The 13510-nt window shown below is 35.6% G+C and overlaps 3 protein-coding genes across 3 annotated transcripts; 2 read left to right on the top strand and 1 right to left on the bottom strand.

Annotated features, from left to right (window-relative positions):
• Positions 1-1925: 1925 nt before the first annotated feature.
• LOC9307253 lies at positions 1926-5629 on the top strand. Its single transcript, XM_002873181.2, has 3 exons — positions 1926-2633; positions 3035-3400; positions 4843-5629. The coding sequence occupies exons 1-3, from the start codon at positions 2313-2315 to the stop codon at positions 5452-5454; spliced, it is 1299 nt and encodes a 432-aa protein (XP_002873227.1). The 5' UTR covers positions 1926-2312; the 3' UTR covers positions 5455-5629.
• Positions 5630-5652: 23 nt separating this feature from the next.
• LOC9309295 lies at positions 5653-7107 on the bottom strand. The gene is made up of 2 exons (XM_002871136.2): positions 6489-7107; positions 5653-6176 (listed from the first exon to the last, which is right to left on the bottom strand). The coding sequence occupies exons 1-2, from the start codon at positions 6872-6874 to the stop codon at positions 5936-5938; spliced, it is 627 nt and encodes a 208-aa protein (XP_002871182.1). The 5' UTR covers positions 6875-7107; the 3' UTR covers positions 5653-5935.
• Positions 7108-9301: 2194 nt separating this feature from the next.
• Positions 9302-11894, top strand: LOC9307252 (probable sugar phosphate/phosphate translocator At5g05820). Its single transcript, XM_021020355.1, has 4 exons — positions 9302-10101; positions 10588-10691; positions 10798-11026; positions 11329-11894. Exons 1-4 carry the CDS (start codon positions 9655-9657, stop codon positions 11473-11475), a joined length of 927 nt encoding a protein of 308 aa, XP_020876014.1. The 5' UTR covers positions 9302-9654; the 3' UTR covers positions 11476-11894.
• The last annotated feature ends 1616 nt before the right edge of the window (positions 11895-13510 follow it).

Genomic DNA, 13510 nt, shown 5'->3' with positions numbered 1-13510 from the left:
TTTTAATAAAAGATATCACAAATATATAAGGAAATATAACAAAATTAGGTCCACAAAATACAAAATATTTTTTGGCGGGAAAAGTGATCCCGCAATTTTTCCCGCCAAAACTCTTGTAAAAACTTGTAAAACCTTTAAAATACCTTGTAAAATTTTCCCGTAAAACTTTTTCCCGCCAAAAAATTTTCCCGCCAAAAAATTTTTTCTGCGGGAAAAGTGATTCCGCAATTTTTTTGGCGTTAATTTTTGGCGGGAAAATTTTTCCCGCCAAAAATTTACAAGGTATTTTAAAGGTTTTTTACAAGGTATTTATAAGGTTTTACAATGTATTTTAAAAGGTTTTACAACGTATTTACAAGGTATTTATAAGATATTATAAGATTTTACAAGCTATTTTATAAGGTTTTTACAAGTTATAAGGTTTTACAAGTTTTTTATAAGGTTTTACAAGTTATAAATACCTTATAAAACCTTATAAGTACCTTGTAAAACATTTTAAAATACATTGTAAAACCTTACAAAACACTTGTAAATACTCTGTAAAACCTTTAAAATACCTTGTAAATTTTTCCCGCCAAAAATTTTCCCGTCAAAAATTTTCCCGCCAAAAAAATTTTGCAAAAAAAAATTGCGGAATCACTTTTCCCGCAAAAAAATTTTTTTGGCGGGAAAATTTTTTGGCGGGAAAAATTTTTACGGGAAAATTTTACAAGGTTTTTTAAAGGTTTTTACAAGTGTTTTGGCGGGAAAATTGCGGGATCACTTTTCCCGCCAAAAAATATTTTGTATTTTGTGGACCTAATTTTGTTTCAAATAAGGGTAAAATGGTCATTAAAAATTAAAAGAGGGCAAACTTAAAAATGGACTCTCAAAAGAGGCATTTTTGAAAAGGGGTATTGAAAAAGGAGCATTTTTAACAATTTCTCTAACTAAAATGACATTTACTATTATATATATAAAAACGGGGTGTTAGAATGATCGTAGCTTAGGTCTATGAAGTTTTTGGTATGATTTCAAACAGGTCAATACTCTGCTTTTAGTAAATTTGTTGCACGATTATTTTGTCCAAAAAAAAGATTAAACTAGTCAAATATAATTTGGGAAAAATGCAAATTAAATGCTGAACTTTTTCATTACGTCGTTTTTAATCCCCAACTTTTCCTGAAACGATTTAAATGCTGAACTTTCTTTGATTTTCCATTTAAATGCCAAACTTTGTTTGACTTTGCCATTTAAGACATGACGTTAAGTCGATTAACGGAGTAATTAAACGCTGATTAAATGCCGTTAACAGCTAGATTGAATTAAAACAATGTTGTTTCTAACATACATCAACGAAGTCGTTTTCTCAATTTACAAAACCCAAATTCGATTTCATTTGCCCCAAATCAAAAAATCCCCAAATTCATAACCCTAGAAATTGATTACACTTCGACGGCACACCACGGACTCCGACAACGTTCGATGTTATAGAACTTGAACTCATTATAACAAGTTGAGAGAATCACAAGAATGAATCCAAAAGAGAATGAGTAAATCCCAGAAGAGAATGAAAGAAATCTGAAGCTTTCGATTTCTAGGGTTATGGGTTTGGAGATTTTTCGATTTAGGGCAAATGAGTTTGATTGGGGTTTTGTAAATTCAAAAAACGACGTCTTTATGTGTATTAAAACGGCATCGTTTTAATTTAAGAGGAGCTGTTAACGGTATTTAATCAGCGTTTAATTGTTCCGTTAATCGACTTAACGTCGGGTCTTAAATGGCAAAGTCAAACAAAGTTTGGCATTTAAATGGAAAGTCAAAGAAAGTTTAGCATTTAAATCGTTTCAGGCAAAGTTGGGGATTAAAAACGACGTAATGAAAAAGTTCAGCATTTAATTGACATTTTTCCCAATATAATTTTTAAGAGGGTATCATATTCAATTCGGTTAGAGGTTGATATGGTCATAATTTTTGTTAGCAATATGACAATATTTAGCAAAATGGATGACAAAAATTAGATTGTTGTTATAATGAAACTAAAATGGAAAAATATAGATATTGCACTTAGCATATCTTGATCCCATGTCTTGTGTAGTTGTGTATATATATATATAAACAGACGTAAGCAGAGTGAGAGAGCGTGCAGACACGACAAAACAAAAGGCCTCCCCACGTTCCGGTCGGTTGGTGACAACGACGAATGTCTCTTTTCTAATTTCAATCTCTTTTAAGTTTTCATCAAATCCAAATTTCCCACAGATAGCCTCCCTCTCTTCACTCAGCTTAAATTTCTCCGTTCAAATTTTTTTTTTTTTTCTTTTCTTGCGGATATGAGGAAACTTTGTCCGAATTACAACCTCGAAGACGGGTTAGAGACCGTCCTCGAGGTTCCCATGCCTGAGGAGTTATTTGCTGCGTCCAAGACAAAACCGGGATGGAACCAAATGAAGTCTTACTGGTCAAAACCCACCGCCACTGCAACCGGAACCGCAACAGCCACAAACATGACAAGACTCTTTGGTGGTCGCAACGCGGAGATCCAGCTCCTTCTCGGAGTTGTTGGGGCTCCTTTGATCCCTCTCCCCGTTCAGCCTGAACAACAAAACGATTATGAGAATCCCATTCACAAAGACATCAAAGACCAACCTCTCGTACTTAAATCTTCCTTTTTTTACCGTACATCTTACAAAATTTCATCGCAAAACCAATTAACAATAAATGGATCGGAGTGCTCGATGTATTTTATATTGCGCCATGAATTTCTAAGTTTCATTTGATTTTGCTATAAAACCACAATTTTTACTAGTAAACAAATTTTCTTTGTCAATACAAACGGAACCTAAACGGGAGGAAAAAGCATGTTTGAATTTAATTGTACAAAAATATTAGATGAAAAAAACTAATATATTTTTTGATGAAAATTTACATGTAAATGTGATTGACTTAAAAACAATAGCCATATCTTGAATTCTTGATCGTATATTTTGATATCAGATTCCTAATCCGCTATCAGATATAAGAATGTTTTTTCTTTTGTATTGGAAATCCACAGGAGATGTCGATGGCGCAATACATAGTGAAGCAGTACATAGCAGCGGTAGGAGGTGATCGGGCTTTAAACGCGGTCGAGAGCATGTATGCGATGGGAAAAGTGAGGATGACAGCGTCAGAGTTCTGCACAGGAGAAGGAAGCCTGAACAGCAAGATGGTGAAGGCAAGGAGTATCAAGAGTGGAGGAGGAGAAGTAGGAGGCTTTGTGTTGTGGCAGAAGGGGATAGAGTTATGGTGTCTTGAGCTCGTCGTCTCAGGCTGCAAAATCAGTGCCGGTAGTGACGCCAAAGTCGCTTGGAGACAAACTCCATGGCATCCTTCTCATGCCTCTCGTGGTCCTCCTAGACCATTGCGCCGTTTCCTCCAGGTAATTGTTTGTTTTTTTCTTTTCCATTGTTTATTAATCAAATCGGTTATAACTTTTTAAGGAATCATAATATTTTAGGGGAAATCAATGATATTTTCTAGAGAATATGCAATATTGTAGATAGTCAAATTTTACTGTTTTATTTGCAAAAACTAAGGATGGTTAAAGAAACAAAACCCTAAAACGTTATAGCAAGAAGTTAATTTATGACGGAATTGAGAGAAACGAAAATATTTTTATTCTTTTTGTTAATGCAGTAGAGAGAGGCTAGAGAACTCCTTTTACATAATTAAAAAAAAAAAAAAAAAAAAATCAAAGCAATATAGGTTTATTTTATACATAGAACTATTGGGTTTTGTGAAATGTTTGGAATAATATTATTTGGAAAAATAATAAGGATATTTTTCTTGTGGTTATGCTACATTTCTAGTTTCTACTTGATTCATGAAAAGACAAAGATCCTTAATGTCTCATAAAGCATATGCAACCACTGATCATTATGACACTGGATGATTGAGCTTTTCCACTTGGAGTTCAATAATACATTCTTCCTATATTCCTGATTTTTATGATTCTTAGTAGTTGAAGTTTTCTTTTCCTTGATTGGTGGCAAAAAGATCTTTCAATCATCAAACTTCCTCTTGCTTTTAATTCTTCATCGTTTCTTTGTTTTTCTTTTCCACATTTATTCCTAAAAGAGATTTGTCTAGCTAAACCTACCTTCAACTTTGTCAACGATGGAATTGGTCATCCTATAATATTAATTGTTCGTTGATTAGTTTGGATTTTGATTTGAAAAAATTAACAGCGAATAGAATAACTTTTCTAATGTAAATCTACAAGAGAACCATACACCCATATATATATTTTCATCGTATAATTTGTTGGTTTCCACATAAGTTAAGATAAAACCATTGATTTTCTCAATTAAAATTTTGATATTTTCCAATGTAAACTTATGACTTTTGAGATTTTGATGTGGCCTTAAATAAAGTGTGACGTGTCCCATGGAATTGCGCTCTTATTTTCTCATTTCAAAGTGGAGAAAGTGCTCACAAGTTACCAAAGTTTTTGGAACTTGAAAGTTGGAACCATCTATGGTCCACCCACAACTAACAATAACAACTAAAAAAATATACTTATAAATATACATAGTTGGTTCCCAAATAGATATATTTGTTAACAAAGATATTGCTAATTGATTTTCTCCAAATAGATATTTTTCTTAACAAAGTAGACTTTTGTTCCCATTACCAAATATAGTTATTTAATTTTATTATCACCAAACCAATGACATTTGTTTGTTTTGGGAAAATTTGTAATAATGGTGAATTAAGTTACTTGTCGTTGACTTGTTTCAAGTCTTTTGTGTTTACTTATTTGAAACGAGATGGAATCATTACAATAGTTCTGACATTACTCTCTGAAACAAAATCAAACAGGGTCTTGATCCAAAATCAACGGCTAATCTATTCGCAAGATCGGTATGCATGGGAGAGAAGAAGATAAATGATGAAGACTGTTTCATACTCAAACTCGACGCTGAGCCATCGGCGCTTAAGGCAAGAAGCAGCAGCAATGTTGAGATTATCCGGCACACAGTGTGGGGATGTTTCAGCCAGAGAACAGGTCTTCTGATTCAACTTGAAGACTCTCACCTTCTAAGAATCAAAGCTCAAGACGATAACAGTATATTCTGGGAGACAACAATGGAGTCTTTGATCCAAGATTACAGGACCGTTGATGGCATCCAGGTAGCACACGCTGGTAAAAGCTCGGTGTCTCTGTTTCGATTTGGTGAGAACTCGGATAATCACTCGAGGACTCGGATGGAAGAGACTTGGGAGATTGAGGAAATGGATTTTAACATAAAGGGTTTGTCTATGGATTGTTTTTTACCGCCTTCTGATCTCAAAAAGGACGATGATGAAGAAGAAGAAATCGAATGTGGTTTAGCTGCTAATAATGAGAAGCTGCCGATGAAAATCCGAAGCGCTTCTTTGAGGATTAGTTCCTCAAAGATCTTAGCAATTATGGAAGAAGAAGATGAATGAGAGGCCACTGAAGAGACATAAAAGCATGGCCCGAGTTTCGGTTTATGTACATAATTTTTAATCTATTGAAACATGGAAACAGAGGATATTTTCTATTTTTGGTTTTTGGGTTCCTCTGTAAATCACTGAACTCTTGGGATGCAAAATGCAATGCAAGTGATCAGTTCATTCATAATACAATGAGGTAAGAAAAGAGACTTTCACAAGACTGCATTTGCATTAAGCTTTAGAGTGACTAGAGCTATATACATTATCCGCAAGACCGCAACCATGAAACACATTTACATTTAGACAGAAATTAAAACCCGCAAATCGCATTATGCGCTCTTCTAGGTCTTGGTCTTCATCTCTAAACTTACATTAAACTTAATAGTGGAAAAAAGGCATTGGTACAAGAGTGAAGTACCTTTCCGAGAGATCTCTAATGGCTTTGACCCTTTTCATTTCTCTCTTATGGAGAGTTGAGGCATTACTTGTATTGTTATGTAGAGGGAACATTGAAGTGGAAGAGCCATGAGATCACAAATGCAAAGACCATACAAGCTAAAAGGAAATTCAAGAACCGGTGTCCTTGCCAGAAGCTTCTAGCTTCCGCCAATCGCGGACCAGATGTTCTCAGAGTTAGATTCTCTACACCATTTGCTTCATTCCGGCTTTCCTCAGTCTCCACCTCAACACTTCCAACAACATTACCCGCAATCGACCCACATACTTCACAGATTCTGCACAGCAAAACCAAATCAAGAACCTCATCACAAAGCAAAAAAAAAAAAAAAACCTAAGCTTCGTGTCTTTAAACTGATAACAAATGGCCTCAAAACTAAAACTTATCAAACAGACAGTGAAACGAAAGCTGTTCAAAAGTGACAGTAACCTAAAGAAAGTAAAAAACTTTCCTACATCAATGGAAATGTTAGCCATTAAGCCTTTCCTAAACTATCTTAAAGCTTAGGATTTTATGTCCTCCTAGTGGAAGTAACCAAACCATCATTCTCAAGAAAGGTGTCTCTGAAATTTGGGGACTTTGAACTTACTTGTTTCCTTTGATCTTGAACCAAGTCTCAGCACAGTGCTTATGAGCAGCAGCAAGATCAGCTTTACAAGAACAGCCAAGCTCAATGGGAACACCAGATTCAAGATTCGCAGCATCTAAGCTCATGTGACAAATCCTGCAATCTCTCTCAGATTGCGACAAATGTACAACTTTCTCAGGCAATCCAAGCTCCAGATCTACTTCCACCGAACACACCGACGCATTGGATCTCCTCTCCTCATCTTTCACTATCTCTTCCTCATTCTCCACCGCACCGGAGCTCCGACGAAGCTCCCCATCATCTTCAGAGCCATCACCACAGCCACTTGAGCCATGGATTACTTTAACAGCGACAAGGGTCTCAAGATGTGGCTGTACAGATTCCATATTCGTAGAGACCCAGATGACGAATCCTCGTATAAATGAAACTTGTGAAGATGATGATGATCAATGCTTTGAAGCAGCTTGAAGAAGAAAGGAGAGAGAAAGAAAAAAAGAGATTTCTTGTTGAAACGTTAGAGTAAAATTACATGTTTGCCACTGGGTTTTGGACTTAAGTGATTGTCAGATTCTCAGACAAAATTATTTACTCTCTCCTCTCACTTGTTCACCTGGGACACTAGACAGACAGACCCATCTCTAAATCTACTATTTTTGGTCATTACTGTCAATTTAATTTTTGGGATATGAATTCTATCTTCTTTAAGTATATATATCTAACCTAATTGATGACAATTTTACGTTCTAAGTATTTATATAAATTTAAAAGCCTTGGAACTCAACTTGTAATCAGCAAATCTGAGAAAGGATAAAAATGTGTTTCTATAATATTTTGGGTTATTTAAGTAACTTTTAGTCTTCTTTTTTTTTTAATAACAGAAAGCAACTTTATTTTCTTATTTACTACACAAATACTTCTAGTGATTTCATGACTATTTTAGGTTATTCGACATAAATTAATGTAAATTATATTTTTGTGAAGTTATCTCATTATATATAAATTATAAGTTCTAGGAAATGCAATCTCATGATTAACAAAATCGTCATGATCAATTCATCTACTTTCCTAACAATTTTCTACTCAATGTTTATAATCATCTCCCCTGTTTTGATATCTTTGATAGGTTCTGAAACTCTACAACATGATGGAAAAGTAATTCCAATGAAAGGTCCTCTGACAATGGTCGTGATTCATAATAACAATGACTATCTTCTTGGAGTTCATTGTAAATCTAGAGATGATGATCATGGTTTCCATATCCTTAAAAAAGGTGGATTATATGGTTGGATATTTTACGTGAATTTTATGAATTCGACACTCTACTTCTGTGGATTTAGCCAAGGACAAGTAAAAAAAGGTGTATTCGACATTTATAAAGCGGTTAGAGATTCTTCTAGATGTAGAAACTGTACGTGGGAAACAAAGAAAGATGGTATTTATGGATATGGCGAGATTCCTCATAAAACTCCTTTGTTTTACAAGTGGCTAATGTAATATGAAATTGAGTGGTTAAAAACTTATATTTGAATTTAAATGATTCATATGCAAGTTTTTTTGTTATATATATATATATATATATATATATATATATATATATATATATATATAAGTGGTTAAGTAGTATGATGTAAATGAACTTATGTTTATAGTTAGTGTTGATATACATATGTTAGCCATGAGCCATCTCGTTTCCGGTAGATATGGTCAGGCTATGAGTAACCACGAAATTCGCTAGTTTATGCAACTCCAAGAACTGCAGAAAATTCATGAACTGAGCTTGAAAAGCTTTAAAATATGGATCTATCACAAATTAAACATCCATTTTGTAGATATATTACCTATATCAACTTGTTTACGGTGTAGGCTACTAGGCTTAATGCAATATAAGCGTTAGGAATCTTGGGATGACCATGTTCTCCTGGAATTGTGGCATTAAACCTATGTAAGTACAAAAGATCATGTGTTCAAGTATAGTCAAATCTCACAAAGGGATAATAGTCTAAACTCTAAAGCCAAAAAAAAAATGATAAACAAAGCTTCCAACTAAAGGAACTAGCACTTGTAAATAAATATCTCATAAAAAGTCAAGTTATATGAACTTGCGAGATGTGTCTCTCTATAATTCATCTTCACAAGTTGTAACGGCTAATAACATCAAGCCAAAATGCAGATGATCCTACCATTGTTTGACTAAAGACTCAAGCATCGATTCTAAACTATTGTATATAAATAATTTCCCTTTGCTACACCACTAATAAAGCTTTTATTGGTCTTCTACCACTAGACTTAACACACCCACTTGGTCAAAGGTTTGCTAAATTTATTCTTCATCATAATTCTGCCAAACTTGTGCTAATTAGATGAGCTTTTCTGAATATTTTGTATTTTTAGAAAAATTAATGTAAAATCGATTGCCTAACGAATTAATGGATGCTGCTTGACCGATTAACCAAACGCTTTGTTAATTAATTAGATTCGTGGTCGAATTACTTAGTCAATTAAATATGCTTAAAACTGAAATGTTTCGTTAGGTAGGAAATGCCAAGGATTAGTATTTTTTTTTTTGCCAAAGCCAAGGATTAGTATATGAACGTAAATTAGAACTCAGATTCGGTAATAATCAATAACAAGTCAAAGGCTCCTTTCCTTCATTGTTACACATATCCACATTTTGATTTTTCAAGTAACCATTAAAAAAAAAAAAAAAAAAAAAAGTGTAACTAAAATTGGATAATTAAACTTTAAAAATTACAGAAACAGAAAAATAAAAATACATAACGTACTGCTAAAAAAAATGTATTAAACATTTAACTTAAAAAAAAGGAAAGAGAAGTGAGAGAGAGGTGTTGTTGCAGCTTTAGCCCAAAGATCTCTCCTTTTTGCAGAGCTTCTTCTTCTTCTCATCATCGTCTTTCTCCAAAATCCCAGCTTTCTCTTTCCCAGTTTCTTCGTCTCCATCATTTTCGCGTGTTGTAACCTAATCCAATCTTACCCATCGATGGAATAACATCATCAGGACGCGCCAAATTCTGTGTCGGAGGACCGAGAGATCTCCATCTCCTGTCCAGATTCGATTCCCACCAATCCCAATTTCTTGAAATTCGCTAGGGTTTTAGATTAAATCTCATCAGTCATCAGATCGAGTCGACACAGGAAGAAGAAAGCGATGAAGATGGCGACGAATGGCCGGTTTTTCACAATCGGGCTAGTGACGTCATGGTACTCATCGAACATTGGAGTATTGTTGCTGAACAAGTACTTGCTTAGCAATTACGGATTCAAGTACCCGATCTTTCTCACCATGTGTCACATGACGGCTTGTTCGTTACTCAGCTACGTCGCCATTGCTTGGTTAAAGATGGTTCCGATGCAGACGATTCGATCCCGAGTTCAGTTCTTTAAGATCTCAGCTCTAAGTCTCGTTTTTTGTGTGTCGGTGGTCTTTGGTAACATCTCTCTTCGCTTTCTTCCTGTTTCGTTTAACCAAGCCATTGGTGCTACGACGCCGTTTTTCACCGCTGTGTTTGCTTATCTGATGACGCTTAAGAAAGAGGCTTGGTTGACTTACTTCACTCTCGTCCCTGTCGTCACCGGAGTTGTTATTGCCAGTGGGGTAATTTCAACTCTCAACTCTTAAATTTGAATCCTTTATCTATGCACTTTGACGAATTCTTAGAGAGGTTGATATACATGTGAAGCAGTAGCATGAATTAGAGCTAAATCTGGTTTATTTCGATTCATATGTTGCCATCATAGGTATAGTTTAGAGCAAGGAACTAGATATTATGAGCTGAATATGGTTGATTCAGTTTCATTTAATGATATTAGCTTTTATCTTTGGAACAAGCTCAGACATTGTTGAATTATGTTTCACATTAGAAAAGATTTGGCATTCTTCTGTGCTCGTATTCGCTTAGTTTTGTGTTTCCCTCATCCTTTCTTAACCATGTTGCTAAAAAAAGTTCGTGTAACGGAGATGTTGTTCTGTTTCTGTGTTTGCTCCTTTGGAATCTTCTTTATTTCAGTGAGAGCCTCGTTTACATTTATTATCTGTGTTTGATTCTTTGTTTGATATTCTTTAATTTCTGGGTGTTTTCAGGGTGAGCCAAGCTTTCACCTGTTTGGATTCCTTATGTGCATTGCAGCCACAGCTGCGAGAGCACTTAAATCTGTGCTTCAAGGAATTTTGCTTTCTTCTGAAGGGTAAGAAATGGCTGGTATTGCTCAGTGGCCTTTGTTAGAGGTCTATATATCAATAGTTCAAGTATGTTTATGAGTATTGCTGAAAAGATTATAAATTGAATTGAAGGGAAAAGCTGAACTCCATGAATCTCCTCCTTTACATGGCTCCAATAGCTGTCGTGTTCCTTCTGCCTGCTACTCTTATCATGGAGAAAAATGTTGTCGGCATTACAATTGCTCTTGCAAGAGATGATTTCAGAATCGTTTGGTATCTTCTTTTCAATTCAGCGCTCGCCTATTTCGTCAACTTGACAAATTTCTTAGTCACGAAACACACTAGCGCCCTGACTTTACAGGTGACTACAATTCACACTCTTTTTACATTATTAGTGGCATCCTTGTTTATGGTAGAAAAAATGATATGGGTTTTGGTTGGAGTTGGAACAAAGTTAGTCCAAGGAAGTGTAGAACTAGTGAGAATTGATTATCTGATTGGTCCTCCTGTTAGTGAGATCCTGTCATGTTTCTTGGATGTTGAGTTGGGTTTGCTTTTTTATGTGTATGATAATGATTTATGTTCCCTGCGTTTCAAAACGAAATTTTGAGATGTTATTCACATAAACTTATAAAACCCGATTTTTGGATTGCTCTGTGACAGGTGCTAGGAAACGCCAAAGGAGCAGTAGCGGTGGTGGTCTCTATTCTAATCTTCAAGAACCCGGTTTCAGTGACCGGAATGCTGGGTTACTCCCTCACCGTCTGTGGAGTTATCCTCTACAGCGAAGCCAAGAAACGAAGCAAATGAGAACACCGAACACATACCAAGCTTCTTCTTCTTCTTCCTCCCTATATATATGTTTTATATTTTCTCCCTTATGGATACACAGGCAAGTAGTCTCTTTTGCTGTTACCAAAATCGTACACAGCATAACTGACTCTTGTCTTAATGAAAAGCTGGGCCAAAAGCATGGAATTTTTTGGCAGAAACACGAGAAGCAAAGCCACACAAAGATTGATTACCAAAGGCAAGAATTTAGAGAACTTCCTCCTATGAATAAGTAACCTTTTTTTGATTTTGTTCTTTCTCGGATTCTCTTGCCTTTCCTGCTAGGTTGTTTGTTAAAATAGCTTTTGTTTCTTCGATTCTTTACATTTTAGTTTTGTGATGTCAACATTTACAACAACACCGATTGATTAATTAATCGAAAGAGAGAAAGTTCCTTATCGTCTTCTTCCTATAACCCATTTTTCAATGTTATTCTTTGAGAATTCAATTCAATGTTATGCTATCTCAAGGTTCCTGAGTTGTTCAGATCACATAGCTGTGTAGTGGCAGAGCAGAGCAGAGAATCAGAATTGGAAGTGATAACAGTTTTGCAGAAGAAAGATCTAAAAGAGAGAAAGGAGACAAAGAGAGTTATTTTTACTTATGAAGAAGACACAGTCTTGTCTTTGTCTATAGTCTCTGTCTTGTCAAATCACTCGCTTCATTTTCTTTATCTGGTAACGGCAGCCATTATCATATCAAGCCGTAGATCCGGAATCACTGCAGCATATCTCACTTTCATGATCTAATCCACACATTACCAAGTAGGCAGGCCAATCCAAATATATGTTGTAAGGGTGTTTTTAAACCTCCTAGCTAAAACATGAATTCTTCGAAACATGAGTGTGATGGAGAAAACTCCACGTAGTCTTGGTACCAGAACTTGTAATGTGACAATAACTCTCTCGACAAGGGAAAAAAAGGCAGAAGTAAAACTCAGGAGATAGAGAGAGGAAAAAGCCAAGATGGGGTCGGAGAGAGATATGTGAATGGAAAGGAACGAGAAAAAGGGAAGAGATGTTGGAGTAAATTGTTTATATAAAATGCTTATTACAAGTCAGACAAAAAAGCTGAAAAGAAACCAAAAAAAGGCTTGAATAAGCTTGGAGACTGTGACAGTTGAGTTTTGAGTGTCTAAACTCTTTCAAGTACTCGAGTGGGCTTTTCACGAAGAAGAAGCAGGAACTGCGAAAAGGAATAGAGATTGAAAAAGGGAGGACGATAAATGATGAGGACCATTATTTATACACAACACACGTATCAATGCTTTTATCCTTAAGTACTCTCATTCTATAAACCAATGGATTCACTTGAGACTTTCCTTTTCTTTTTTTTTTCCTTGAGACTTTCCTCATGCAAGCATTATTCTTATTCACATTTTGATTATGTTTTCGAATTTTGGAGGATATAAAACAAAATTTTATCATGTCTAATTATTGTCTGAAAACATCTCTAGTCTAATTAGTAACTATGGATTATTTGAGGAAACATAGCTGTTTTCGGAGAATCTATGTGGCCAAGCTCTAATGTGGTTCACCCAATTAGAGCCGGGTCCGATCAGCAATTTCGACGAACTATCAGCCGTGTTCTTAAAGCAATACTCTATCCTTATGGATAAAAGCGTTTCGGATGCCGATCTTTGGAACTTAACGCAAGGATCTAATGAGTCACTTCGAGTTTTCATCACCAAATTCAAAGGAGTGCTGTCAAAGCTCCCAAGAATCTCACAGCAATCAGCTTTATCTGCCCTACGAAAAGGATTGCGACATGATTCAAGGTTTAAAAAAGACTTAATACTTCATAAACCAGACACAATTCAGGATGCACTCTTCCGCGCAAACAACTGGATGGAGGTAGAAGACGAAAAAGAAAGTTTTGCCAAACGGAATAAACAAGAAAAGCCGGCAATCACCGTCCCTACCAAGAAGTTCGAGCCTAGGGAGAGCAAAGGACCAAGGAAGTTTGGGTCGCAACCCTTCAACAATACCGTCGGAAAGCAATTCCAAGGGAAAGG

The sequence above is a fragment of the Arabidopsis lyrata genome (assembly GCF_000004255.2).
Source record: "Arabidopsis lyrata subsp. lyrata unplaced genomic scaffold ARALYscaffold_6, whole genome shotgun sequence".
Taxonomy (NCBI): Eukaryota; Viridiplantae; Streptophyta; class Magnoliopsida; order Brassicales; family Brassicaceae; genus Arabidopsis; species Arabidopsis lyrata.
The sequence above is the reverse complement of the archived record's forward strand: the minus strand, read 5'-3'. Positions and strand labels throughout refer to the sequence as shown.